This window comes from Gopherus evgoodei, chromosome 11 (assembly GCF_007399415.2).
Source record: "Gopherus evgoodei ecotype Sinaloan lineage chromosome 11, rGopEvg1_v1.p, whole genome shotgun sequence".
Classification (NCBI taxonomy): domain Eukaryota; kingdom Metazoa; phylum Chordata; order Testudines; family Testudinidae; genus Gopherus; species Gopherus evgoodei.
The window spans coordinates 27436309-27450195 of record NC_044332.1 but is presented as its reverse complement, the minus strand read 5'-3'; the positions used below and the strand labels follow the sequence as shown (position 1 = coordinate 27450195).

At 43.3% G+C, this 13887-nt stretch overlaps 1 protein-coding gene across 1 annotated transcript in view; it reads right to left on the bottom strand.

The window, feature by feature from the left end:
• The window catches only part of TMEFF2 (transmembrane protein with EGF like and two follistatin like domains 2), a 181240-nt gene that overhangs the window by 40700 nt on the left and 126653 nt on the right, over positions 1 to 13887 (bottom strand). Inside the window, exons 6-7 of the mRNA XM_030580806.1 lie at positions 8815 to 8963; positions 7305 to 7364 (exon numbers count right to left, since the gene is read on the bottom strand). Of these exons, the coding sequence (XP_030436666.1) occupies positions 7305 to 7364; positions 8815 to 8963 (209 nt within the window). The remainder of the gene's footprint in view (positions 1 to 7304; positions 7365 to 8814; positions 8964 to 13887) is intronic.

Genomic DNA, 13887 nt, shown 5'->3' with positions numbered 1-13887 from the left:
GAAAGCTTTTTTTCTTCCACCAAGGGCTTCCATTGGCTTTGTTCCACTGTACAAAAACTTGACAATTTTTTAATGGAATCATATCCTTGTGAATGTAACTAATATTTAAATAAATGTTTAAGGGTTGTTGACTTCTAAGGCACATGGAGTTTATAGAACCTTTGTATTGCCATTAGAGGTAGTTGAATACCAGGGAAAATGTCCATATATCCATAGATTTGCCAAACAGCATTTAATCAGCTGTCCAGGTGTCCAAATATTGTATGTATTTTCATTATTTAAGTTATGTCAGGGAAAACCAGCAAAACTTGCTAACTGATGTATTAATTTAGCGGGTGGCCACCTCCAACTTAGATCCTATGCAAATGAAAATCCATAGAGATCTGCAAGTGAAAGGATGCAATTTCCCTAACTTTTTTCTAAAGCTGCAGGTGAGGATAGGTTTTTCTCTTCTGTATGATGGACATACAGTGTGCTACTGTATTAGGGGGACCATATTTCTCTTTGCTGAATAAAATGGTACCTGGTAAAATTACTTGTATTCAAGCGAGTTCAGTGGCAATCAATCAGAGCTATGCAGTACAAGTGTTCAAATTAATGTCAAGTTGACTGAGCCCCTCTTAAAAATAAATTCTGCATAGTCGGTTTCTTTTTATTTACCTTCTTATCTTTAAGGGTTTAGGGTTCACATGGGGAGAAGTGACACACCCCTTACCCCCTCACAAAGAGAGGTGACACATACGCACTCCTGTGCACCTCTCTCACACAGGAAGGGGGTGAGCAACCAATTGTACCCTCCCTGCCTGGTGCTCTCCACCCTTCATGCCTGGCTGGGCCCCCAGGATGGACCTACCTCTCCTGGTATCTGGTGTTGCATCTTCCCAAGGGAACATGTGGGGGGGGGCACGCAGGGTCACATGCCCCCCAGATTTCTGCATGGTTCAAACCAGAATGTGGCCAGCAGAAGCCTTTTTGCACTGAGGGAAGGGACAGGAGCTGCCTCCAGCCACAGGAGAGTAGTAGGAGGTGAAGGGATGACATGGCCCATGCTTTTGCAGAGCTCATCTCTTCTCCCCAACTCTCATGTGGCTGGAAGCAGCTTGTCCCTTCTTGCCCACACAGTGTTGAAAGGCAGCTAACACCTCCAGGCTGCTGCTGGCCACCAACATAACCTAGCCACTTCCTGTCCCATCCAGTTACAGCATGGGCAGGAAGGAGTTAAGCCCTAAAGATTCACTGTGCACCAGTGCCCAGGAACCTGACTGCAGGGGCTTCAGCGAACCAGGTCAGAGAGGTGGCTCAGCAAGGGAAGGTGCCTAGGGGATGGAGCAGCCCCGTGCTCCCTGGTGGCAGGACCCAGGGCAGGGCAAGTGAAGTAAGTGCTAAGCCCCTGCCGTGGGGGCGCTGTTGTGGAGCCTACAGAGGCACCACATGAACAGGCTGGAAATCCCTTCCCCCATCCCATCACTCCAGAGCTTAGCAGAGACACTTCCCCGTGCCAGCGCTGGGCGGGGCTTTGGCACATGCAGGGCTCGGCTCCTCCTGGCCAGTGCCCCAGGTTGGAGTGTCTTGGACTTTCCCAGGCGCCGGCCCAGCCAGAGGCAGTGGGGGAAGGAAGGAGCCTGGCAGCCAGGCTGTTGGTGAGCTGAGCACTCTGACCAGGGGCTGGGTCGTGCAGGGAGAGGACAGCGAGAGGGAGACCACGTAAAGGGCTGATGAGTGGTCAGCAGAGGTGACATGTAACAGACCACCACCTGGTACCTGCCTGCACTCACCAGCCACCACAGCTTGTAGTGTGCAGCCAGTGCAGTCTGGAAACAGCATGGGGGGCAGTGCTCTGTATACGAAGAGCAATGTATACAAAGAGCAGACCTTCCCAACCTACAAGATGGATTTTCAAGGAAACACTGACTGCCCTACTCACAACTTAGAAGTTATATTTTTAAATACTCAAGAAATTAATTTATATATCTATCTATATCTATATATGTGTGTATGTGTGTGTGTGCATGCACACACACAACTCCTTACAGTATTTTAAAATGTAGCTTCTGAGTTGTAGGAATAAATTTATTGCCAGTTGGTTTAGGGGAAAATAAAATCCACCAATTCCCTCTGCCTGCTCCCCCCCCCCCCCAAATAAAAACCCACAACAGCAAGGAACTATTTTACAAATTTGCCAAAATAGCTAGCATTAGAAATTTGCCGAAAAGGTGACAATTTTTCAATACAAGTAAACAAATCCCTTAGTGTTCTATTAAAAATGAGAGGGATGTGTGCGTGGGTGCAGACAGGCACAAATAGAATGTAAATCTGGCAGTGACAGTCCAGTAAAAGCTGTGGACTTTTGGATGCTGGTGGAAGAGAAGCACCTGAGAAAGTAATGAATTTCACATCTGCTTGCAAGCTCATAGACACTCTTTCCCCAATGCATATGTTAGTTTTGGTGAAAACGACGCACTCTGTCACTAGTTTATCTGAAATTATTTATCCATGTCCATTTCTCAGAGCAAAACCTATCTGTGTAGAATGGGATCCTTAAAAGAAAAAACAAACAGAAAAAAATAAATATAGCAAATCCATGGATAGATTTACATTTCCAGGTAAAGTGAACTTTCAGTTTTGTAAACAGTGAAGGACATAAATGTATTAACAAAAATCACTGTGGTTTGAAAGAAGAACATCAGTAAGCATGTATGGTGAATAAATGTGCAATATTAAAAGGTTAGTATGAAAAATATAGCTGTACCTTAGAGATTGTTCAGGTGATCCTTTAAGACCACTTTAAAGCAGTGTAAGGATCAATATAATGGACAATACCAATTATTCCCTTATTCCCTTTCTTCTTCGTAAAGTCAATTCATGTGATGCAGAGTTTTTATAAGTGGGCATGAAATTCTGTCTCAGGCCAGGCCCATAATACAAAGTTCTGTCAGCACAGCTATGTGTGAATAAACCTGCACTCCCTAGCTGGCATAGCTAAGCCAGCAAAATCCCTGATGCAGACACAACTGTGTTGACAGAGAGAACTTCTACTACCATCACTAATGCGGTGTTCTAACACTGGCAGAAAAACTCCTCCTTCTGGATATGCTGTGTCTATACTAGGGGGAGCACTGCTGGTATAGCTATGTACTGATACATACTGATACTCCAATACCCGCAACACTTCTGCAATATAGACAAGGCCTCATAGGTGCCCAATGATACTAGGCATAGTAAAGGGATTTCTATTACAAGCCCTGGATTCATTAATTTGGATGTATTATTTCAGAGATACTGTGATGAAGGAAGTAATATTTCTTCACGTAAAAATCAGCCCAATGAGGAATATGGCATTCCCCTTCTCAGGAAGTACAGTAACACACACTATACCAGAATATCCCTAAAATAATCATTAAACGTACAGTCAAACAGTAATGCACATTAAAGAATGTGAGAAATGCATGTCGTATACAGTCCTGCAAGTGGTTCTAAAACTGAAGCCTGAACTTCCAGTGAACCTCAGTTTTATTTCAGTTTATTCCATCTTGACTAATAATTTACCAAGGGCTTTAGATATTTTTCTAAATGATTCCTTTAATCTAAAGTTTTCAATGGCGATTACTCCATGAGCACTGTGCGAAACTGAAGTTATATGGGTTGCTCTGCATGAACTTACGAGATTTCAAACTACATGTTTAGCAAAACTCAGTTACCACATGTAGAGATCGGAAATTAAACAAGAATAGATTTAACTACAGAAAAGAGGCCAGATCCTCAGCTAGTATAAATTGGTGTAGCTCCATTGAAGTCAATGAAACTACACCAAATTACAAGCAGGTCATCTTTTGGAACCCATATGGTTTCAAATCAGATAAGAAGCCACCAGAGATTAGTTAATATTTATCTAGCTATAATTCATATTGCATGAGAGCTATGACCTAGGACATCCCCTCCGTTTCCACCAACGTAGGGACTCAGATTCAGTACATGTTTTCTGGGGAGTTGGAACAATGTCGAAGCTGCAGCTCCGTTACCTTATTTCTTTTGCTCCGGGATACTACAGAAAATTTGCCTGTGAGGAAAATGACTCTTTTATTGATCTTCTTCTCTTCCTGGACATCACTCCTCTCTTCTTTCCACAGACACCCAGCTCCTTCCACTTTCTGTAATGTTCACGCTAGTATCCTCACAGAATTCTCTGCAGTTCCTGATGCTCACAGACCTTCTCCAATACCCTTCTGTTAATTTTTGCCTCAACTCTGCCCCTGCCTCCTGCAAAACAATTCAGCATCACTTTCTTCATCATTTCTAACCTGTCCTCTAATCTCCACCAATTTGTTGTGGCTATTGATTTTGTTCTCAGGATTGCTACCCCATTTCTGTGCTCCCCGAAGCGAAATCATCATGACTTTCCTGACCAACATCTAGCTGTTGGTCTCCCTTTTGCTTCTGATTCCAAGATATCTTCTGTGGTCCTCCCTCCCCCTCCCACGACCTACACCCACAACCACACCTCCTTCTGAATGGCCGTCTCCCTTGCTGTCACTGCTATTTTCCCCCTCATCCTAATCCTCAACCTCTTTTTCCTCCATCTCTGTCCCTTGTTGTTACAGCTGAGCTGGTTTTTACTTAGATGCACTTCTTTTGTTCAGACACCAGGTCATTTGGTTCACTGCCATCCTAAAGCTAAATTACTAAAGGCTAGCAGACTGAATGAGATAGGCTAGCACCCCATTTTAAAAGGAGCTGCAGGCCTTAATTCTCACCTGAGAGCCTCCACCACTCTCTTCAGGTCTCAAACACGGAAAATTGAGGATTTCACACAACAATATTGCTTGTCTTTATTTCTAATTTAAAAGAAATCATTTTAGCCCAGCTTTGCTGTCTCCCTCACCTGTCACAAGATACAACCTCAGCCCCGCTTGTGTCTTAAGAAAACCGATTGCCAACTTAGAGGGAAAAGTTTGCATCAATCAAAGCTTTTGGGGATGACTCTGGAGAGTTCTTCTTTTATTACTCCTTCCCCCGTCCTTCTTGGAAAAGCTCCTTGATAATGGAGAAGATACTGGGCATGGTGCATTTTGGCTTCCTCTCTACCAAACTGAACCCACTGTGTCCTCCCTTCATGTTGTTTAGGTTCTACGGTTACTAACCAGTGCTCCTTCAGCTCAGTGTACCATAATCTGGCCCTGTATGTTTTTAAAATCTCAATACATCGCTTTTAAAACTGGAATGGAATAAACATTTTCTAAATATGTGGCTTACTGTCCACATAGAATAACCATCCAGTATGCATTCTCACCCCAGATTACCAATTGGTAACTAATGAACAGTGAGCACTTTCTAACATACAATCCAAGTAGTTCTGGATCAATTTTCTAAATTCCTGTTGCCAAGGCCCTCTCCCCTAGCTACTTTTATTAATAATCAGGAATTTATTCCTAGAAAATATCAAAATGACCATTTGTTGTGGATAGGAGCTGAGATTACTGCATTCGGACAGCTGTTCTTGGGTCCAGATTTGAAAATATATCAAGAGATTTGTAGTAGCGTAAATAATACAGAGCCCATATTTTCAATATTTACAAGTCAGATTTTATCTAGACCTTTAACCACTTTTGAGGCATTCCAGGAGCAAGCTGGAACAAAAGATTTAATTTCTAAAATAGACACAATTTTGACTGAAAAAGATGTTGATAAGAAAACAATACAGATGAAAAGGTGAGAGAGTAATTTGGATAAAGAAACTGATCTAATGAGTATGTACACATCTTCAGTCTATATTACTCAAAGAATTTTTTTAAATTAAATATTTCATTTGACTCCAGTTATGATACATCATATTTTTTGCTATGAGGGAGGTGCTCTGTTGGAAGAGTTGCAGAGAAAAGGGTACATGCATGCACATCTGGTGTTTGTGTCCAGGAATTAGATGACTTTGAAAGAAAATTATTAAAGAGATTCATCTTTTGACAAAATGCCAGCTTCCTAGAGATCCCCCGACCTGCTTACTTAATGAGCCAGTAAAGGACCTACGTTTCTAAGAAATGACTAATTTATTTTTTATAGTTAGTTGCTAGACTTTGTATTGCACACAACTGAAAAAATGTGAACCATCCTCCTATGGAATTGTGGTATAGTAACATATATGATGTTACTCCTTATGATGGAAAAGCTTTCATACCAAGTACATACACAAGGGAAGCACCAACAAGAGAGCAAATAGTTTGAAGTGTTGTCAACCTTTTTAGCATATGCAGAGGAGGAGCGCTTCCCAGCCAGTAAGCCAGAATCTTTAGCCAGGTTCTGGCTATTAATCTGATCTCAAATAAATAACATACGATGTAGTTTTAACGTTATATTGTAACTTCGGCTTAATAAAAAGTTTTGCAGAGTTTTACTAGGAGAAATTATAAACCACCAAGAGATAAACTGTGTTTCATCTTCACCACACAGCATATTGGTGGGGGTAAACCTGGCATTCAGAACTTTGTAGCTCAACAGTACTCCCTTATAAAGATCTATTTTCATAATACAAAAGCAACACAAGCTTAAGCAATTATACATTCCTTGCCACATTTTTAACAGGAACACTCCAAATGCTTCTATTCACAGTTCTAAAGCCAAGCTGTGAATATTTGCACAAAAGCTACTCATAAATTAATCCTCTTAGTAAGAAGATTTGAAAAAGAAAGATGCTAACCCAAAACAAAATTCGATAAACCCTACATAACATTTACATGTTTTTAATTTAAAATGTTATATCATGCTACGTAGCCATTAATTTTTACTGGAGCTTCTAAATAAATTAAAGCCATTTATCATTTTTTAAAATCTATTATAAATACCTTATTAACTTTACATTCAAACACAGACATAATATCAATTATAGCAGCATCTGATGACGTAGCAGCTATTCTATTCTAGGGAAGAGCTATACAAAACTATTGGTTTTCACTTAATCATATTCAGGTGTTCTGACAACAATTTGCAACATTTGGTTCAGTGTGAAAGTTGTACTGATTTCCACCAATGCTTGCTGCCAGTGCAAGCATTTTGCAATGTTAACTAGTCTCACTGTCAAAACAGACTTTTTTTTGCCCAAGAGTGTTTGTACATTAGTGATGATGAGACATTTGATAAAAAGAGAGGCAGTTTTCAGATTTAAAAAAACCCACAAAACATTTTTTCCATAGCAAGTAAAAAAAATTAAAGATTACAACACCTAAAGTTTCGCGAACATAGGGGAAAGTGTTCTCGCCCCACAGATTCTGCCAATTGTACTTCTCATTTTACTGATATTATAATAGGAATCTTACCTGCATAATCTGTTCTTGCATAATGTCCATCTTCAGACTTTGTGGTAGTAGTTGTGTTATCTGTGTTAAAAGAAATATGTGTTGCTTTGACATTTGCTGCTGCTGTTGTAAAAGAGAGGCTAATCTTGTAAATCTCAGCACTCCACTGACTTCAAGGGAGCTGTGTCTGGGAGAAAGGATCTGACTGCAATGTGTCAATTGCAGGATCAGGGTCTTTGGACTGATTCACCCCATGTTGAGACACAAATCTGCCATTCCGGGATTAACATTTGTCTAATGAGATCTAAAAAGATCCAGTTACAGTGAGATGTGATTTCCTCATTGTTTTAAATAATCTGGACATGGTGATAATCTAATTTGAAAATGGTGAACAGGAAAGGCGTGTACATTTTAAAGAAATATTTTATAGGTATGTGTTTAATATGCAGGTTTAGTGGGGTTCTGTGGCCTGCTTTGTGCAGGGGGTCGGACTAGATGATCACATTGGTCCCTTCTGACCCTAGAATCTATGAATCTAAATAGATGTGCTTAGGATTTATAGGTCAGAAGCTGAAGGGGAGCAGAGGAGCTATTAAGGATCCTGTGACTCAATGGCCATTTTATTTACAGAAACTATTTAAAACCACATTTTCCTCATTTTTATTTCGAGCACAAAATAGGCTTTTTCAAAATCAACTCAGTGGTTATGCTGGCACATACATGAAATAGTGCCACACACCTCTGAATCCTAATCCTAAATCTTGAATGTTGCCAGGCAAACAAGAATCACTGAGTTATTTCCTGAAAGGACATATGCCTTTCTGCTGAGGAGGGCTGCCATATTCATTAGGCTGAGACTTTGATCCAGATAAGGATGATATAACAAACAATGGTGATTCCATAGGCCCCACTAAAGGTATTGGGCCAGATCCTCTGATCCACTAAGACAGTTTTGTGCTGCTCCAGTGGCACAAGGCAGCCCTCTAGCAAGATTCCTCATATGCAAGAGAATCTCTGTGTGGCTTGGAGCTCCCATAGCAGCTACAATGCTGCCTCCCTTCTAACCTTCAGCACAGAGGGTGTGGCCAGGGGAAGAGGGTGTGACTGGGCTGTTCCTTTTGCCACTGTGATGCTTAGGAGCTAGAACTGCCTCTGGGGCTATAGATATGAGCCAAACACAGCAACCTTAATGCTACAGAAATTTGTGCTGGGGCCTGTTCTAGGACTGAAGGGCCCCAGAATGTGGCACCAGGAGTGGGAGCAGAAAGGTTGCAAAAGTTGCTTAAAGCCACCTTTACACATGTCCCTTCAGGGCTGCACCAACCAGAGCTCAGCCACAGCTCAGATATGAGCCAGTATTTCAAAACCTGTAATCAACAAAATACCCACTCCACCAGACTGCATCCTGTACTGTAAATTAGAAGAGTCTATTGAAAATATAAGAAGTGCCTAATAACAAGCCAGCCCTAGTTTTTATTTCTGTACAAAAACTGAAAACATTATTTGAAATGAATTTTGCTCTGAGCATTACCTTGACATCGACCCAAAGACATGACTTCAATTTTCTCCTGTTTCTGGCATGATGCTTCTTTGATTTGACAGGCATTATCATAAGATTTCCCATCGGAAGCACAAAGAGGATTGAAGTTGGTCTGAGAACAGTCAATGTTGCACACACACCTGAAAAGATTAAAAAAAGGCTAATGTAAGAAAGCTTTCTCATGACATCCTAGATAAAGCACAAAAATAAGGAAGGCTTGGAGGGTTTCCATGGCTGTTTAATAAGGATTGATGGAATGAAGCTGGAAAATTCTGGTGAAGGACTGTTTGTGGTTTTGATTTGGAATGAAATGCCAGGAAAAAAGTGAAAGAGAAAGAAAGCAAAAGAAAAACGAAAAGGCAAACAACTGGACATGTAAAACTAAATTAAAGCATGCACTACTGGAAAATAAATTACCGTAACTCCTCACCTAACATTGTATCAAGTATCAAAGGGGTAGCCGTGTTAGTCTGGATCTTTAAAAAGCAACAAAGAGCCCTGTGGCACCATATAGACTAACAGATGTATTGGAGCATAAGCTTTCATGGGTACATTGTAGTTTTCCTAAAAAATGCAACTTTAAGTGAAATGATGTTAAACAAATCCAATTTTCCCATAAGATTTAATGTAAATGTGGGGATTCGGTTCCAAGGAATTTTTTGGGGGGCAGACAAAAAGCATTATATACTGTACAGTACTGTACTGTGGTAGGGAGGTGCCCCTGGCTTATCCCACACAGGCACAGACCGCTGCAGGTAAGAACACTAGGCAGCGCCTTCGCAGCAGCAACAGCAGCTTCCATGGAGAAGAACAGGTGCCGACTTTGCTGGGAATGCTCAAGGCCCACCTCTTCCCACCCCCACTCCACTTCTTCTCCAGAGCACGCTTCATCCCCAAAGTCATAAGTGCCGCCAAACAGCTGTTTGGTGGTACTCAGGATTTTCTGGGAGGGATGGGGAAGAGTGGAGACGTGGTGCTTCCCCGCTCCTGCCTCTCCCTCCCAGAAAATCCTAAGCGCCTGGGTGGCGGAAGTGCTGGGAGGGAAGGTGAGGAGGCGAAGAAGAGGAACTTGTGCAATGTTTCCTTGTAAAGTTGCTGTTCTTCCACAGAATCTTACAAGCAGTGGACAGAGCAGGCAGCCAAACGATGTTATAAAGGAGCATTGCACAACTTTAAATGAGCATGTTCCCTAACTGAGCAGCGACATAACTTTGAAAGGACATTAAGTGAGGAGTTACTGTACATACAGGCAGATCCTCAGCTGGCGTGAGCTGCCAAGGTGTTGATGAACTCTGTGGAACTATGACTAGCTGTGAATCTGACCCATAATATATCATGTTGTATATGTACATATTTATTTCAATTCATGATTATATACAAACATTTATAATATTTATCCCAGACTGTAGGCACTTTTGACGTAATTAAAGATACATTGGCATAAAAGATAATGCTACAGTTTCCCTCACCCTAAAGCCAGAAAATAAAGTAAATAACCAACCAGAAGTGAAATCATACCCAAACCCAGATATATTCTTTTCTTGTTTATAAAAGCATCATGCTGGTACCTCCTGAATCTGTATGTTGTATGGCAATTCAGCGTTAGCATGACCACAGATGGATGCTATTTTAACTCTTCCAGGACACACAGACGAGGACCCACAGACTCAAAGCAACATCAGACTCTGCCAGAACAAGAGATGCACAACCTGCAGATGTATCTTTCTCCACTGCTACAGTGACCAACACCCGCTCTCCCCCAAGATACTTTTCAAGATCCATGGGCCCTACATATACCTATCACATCACGTGGCACACTTAATCCACCACACTCCAAAAACAACTCTGTGCTCTCAAATGAACTCATACCGAAAAATGATAGCAAACAAAGAACACCCTATCACCTGTGGGTGAACACTTTTCACAGAACCATCACTCCATATCTGACCTCTGAGTCTTCATCCTCAAAGGAAACCTGCACAACACCTTCAAAACATGAGTCTGGGAGCTTAAATTCATAACTTTGCTAGATGTTAAAAATCATGGTCTTAAGAGACAGACTGGATTTACGGTTCATTACAACAATCTATAACCCACTAGCCCTCACATTTGTCCTGTAATTGGAGAGATGTCAACTGGCCACTTCACATCGAATAATCTTTTAGAATGTGTGCTAACTACTAATGTTAAACAATCTGTTCCACCTCGTATTTAGCTGTGACACTGATTGTACCTTTCCTAGGCTTGGAGAAGAGCTGTGTGTGACTCTTTCATCCATAAAAGTCAGTCTGATAAAAGATATTACCTCACCCACCTTGTCCCTCTTCCAATGTCAGAGATGAAGCTGTGCACAAGACATAACGTTTTAAAAAATGACCGAGGAGCCAAAGTCTCATTGACTCTTAGTGAAATTAAGGGTATGTCTACATGGGCAGAGTTACAGCGCCGGCAGTTACGGCGCTGCTCAGAGAGCGCTGAAGGGAAACCGCTGTTGTGTATTCACACTGTCAGCTGCCTGCGCAATAGCATGTTCACACTTGCAGTGGTATTCAGACTGGTGCACTCTGGGCAGCTATGCCACAGAGCATCTCTTCCTCTTCTGTCGCTAAGAGTCGTGGGAAGGCAGAGGGAGTCACGGGGAATCCTGGGTCTTTTCCCAATGCCCCATGATGCATTACTTTGCATCCCAGCAATCCCTGTGCTTCTGTATGCTTTTGGCGCCATCTTTCAATGGCTTGTGTACTGTGTGCTCTACCTCTTCGGTCTACAGGAATCGATCCTGCACTGTTGACCAGTATGCTGCTCGCTCTAACACGTCATGAGTGGCAATGGAGTTATTCCTTAAACTACAAAGGCAAGAGGAGTATGACACTGATCCCGCCATGTGTTGTAGTTATGACACGAAGGTGCCGACTACAGGGGAACGCTGCTTTTGGGCTCGGGATAACAAGCACTAACTGGTGGAATCACATCGTCATGCATGTCTGGGATGATAAGCAGTAGCTGCAGAACTTTCGGATGAGAAAAGCCACATTCATGGGACTGTGTGATGAGCTCGCCCCAGCCCTGTGGCGCAAGGACATGAGAATGAGAGCTGCCCTGCCGCTGGAGAAGCATGTGGCAACTGCACTGTGGAAGCTGGCTATTCCAGACTGCTACTGATCGGGCGCTAATCAGTTCAGAGTGGGAAAGTCGACTGTTGGACTCATATTGACGGAAGTGTGAAGGGCCATTAATCGCATCCAGCTCCGAAAGATTGTGACTCTGGGCAATATGTGTGACATTGTAGATGGCTTTGCACAAATGGGATTCCCTAACGGCGGAGGGGCGATAGATGGCACACATATTCCAGTTCTGGCACCAGACCACCTAGGCACCAAGTACATTAATTGCAAGAGGCATTTCTCTATGGTTCTCCAGGTGCTTGTGGATCATTGTGGGCATTTCATGGACATTAATGAACGCATCTTTCAGAGCACTGGCCTGTTCAGAAAGCTGCAAGCAGGGACTTTCTTCCCAGACCAGAAGATGACCAGAGGGGAAGTCAAAATGCCACTGTGATCCTGGGAGACTCTGCCTACTCCTTAATGCCGTGGCTTATGAAGCCATACACGGAGCACCTTAACAGCAGCAGGGAGTGGCTCAACAGGCTGAGCAAATGCAGAATGACTGTTGAGTGTGATTTTGGCTGTTTAAAGGCCCGCTGGTGCTGCCTAATGGGAGGCTGGACCTGGCCGATGACAATATTCCTATGCTTATAGCTGCGTGCTGTATGTGCCATAATACTTGTGAAGGGAAGGGTAAAAGCTTCATTCAGGGCTGGACTGATGAGGCTCAGTGCCTGGAGGCTGAATTTGAAAAGCCAGAGACCAGGGCTATTGGAGGAGTGCAGCATGGGGGCATAAGACTCATAGACTCAAGGTGCAGAGAATATTCCAGTAAGTGACCCATGCCCCATGCTGCAGAGGAAGGTGAAAACCTCCAGGGCCTCTGCCAATCTGCCCTGAAGGAAAATTCCTTCTGGACCCCAATATGGCGATCAGTTAAACTCTGAGCATGTAGGCAAGACTCAGCAGCCAGCACCTAGGAAAGAATTCTCTGTAGTAACTCAGATCCTACCCCATCTAACATCCCCCTTGAGGCAGCAATTTGAAGTTGAAAGCCACTAATATTTGTGGCTATTCTCGGGAGTGCATGCTTGTAATGCTGGGAGGTGATTGTGATTGGTGCAGACCAGGGATCGGAAACCTTTGGCACGCGGCCTGCCAGGGTAAGCCCTTGGTGGGCCGGGGCAGTTTGTTTACCTGCTGCATCCGCAGATTTGGCTGATCGCAGCTCTCACTGGCCGCGGTTTGCCGTTCCAGGCCAATGGGGGCTCCAGGAAGCGGTGGCCAGCAGATCCCTCGGCTCACACCACTTCCCGCAGCCCCCATTGGCCTGGAGCAGCGAACAGCGGCCAGTGGGAGCTGCGATTGGCTGAACCCGTGGACATGGCAGGTAAACAAATCAGCCCGGCCCGCCAGAGGGCTTACCCTGGCGGGCTGGGTGCCAAAGACTGACGATCCCTGGTGCAGATGATGCACTAGGAAGGTTTAAGAAAATTGCCTGTTGCTTTGCAAGGATCTGTTTGCTTTCAATTAATAGAATAAAGATTGCTTTCAACTCAACACAATTCTTTTATTCAAAACAATAACCGGAAGAGAGAGACAAACAAAAAAACACATCATCACTGAGGGGGATGGAGGAAGGGAAGGTCCCATGAGGTGGGGCCCCAGGATGGTTAAAGATTTGTGTATGTCCAGGTACAATATCCAATCTTCTCCTTTGGAGTACAGTGCAGCAGGTACTGTACTTCAGCAGGGCTAAACTGCAGAGGGATGGGTGTTGAGTGCAGTGGGCACTGGGAGTCTGCAGTGCTGGACTGTGAGTGGGGAGGAGTGGAATGCTGCAGGTACAGACTGGAACCAGAAGGTTCATAAGAATGTGTTGGTGGTGCCTCGGGGGCGTATGGGAAAGAGTTTTGTGAGAGCGGCTGCAGGGGAGGTGGGCATGGAGCTTCTCAGT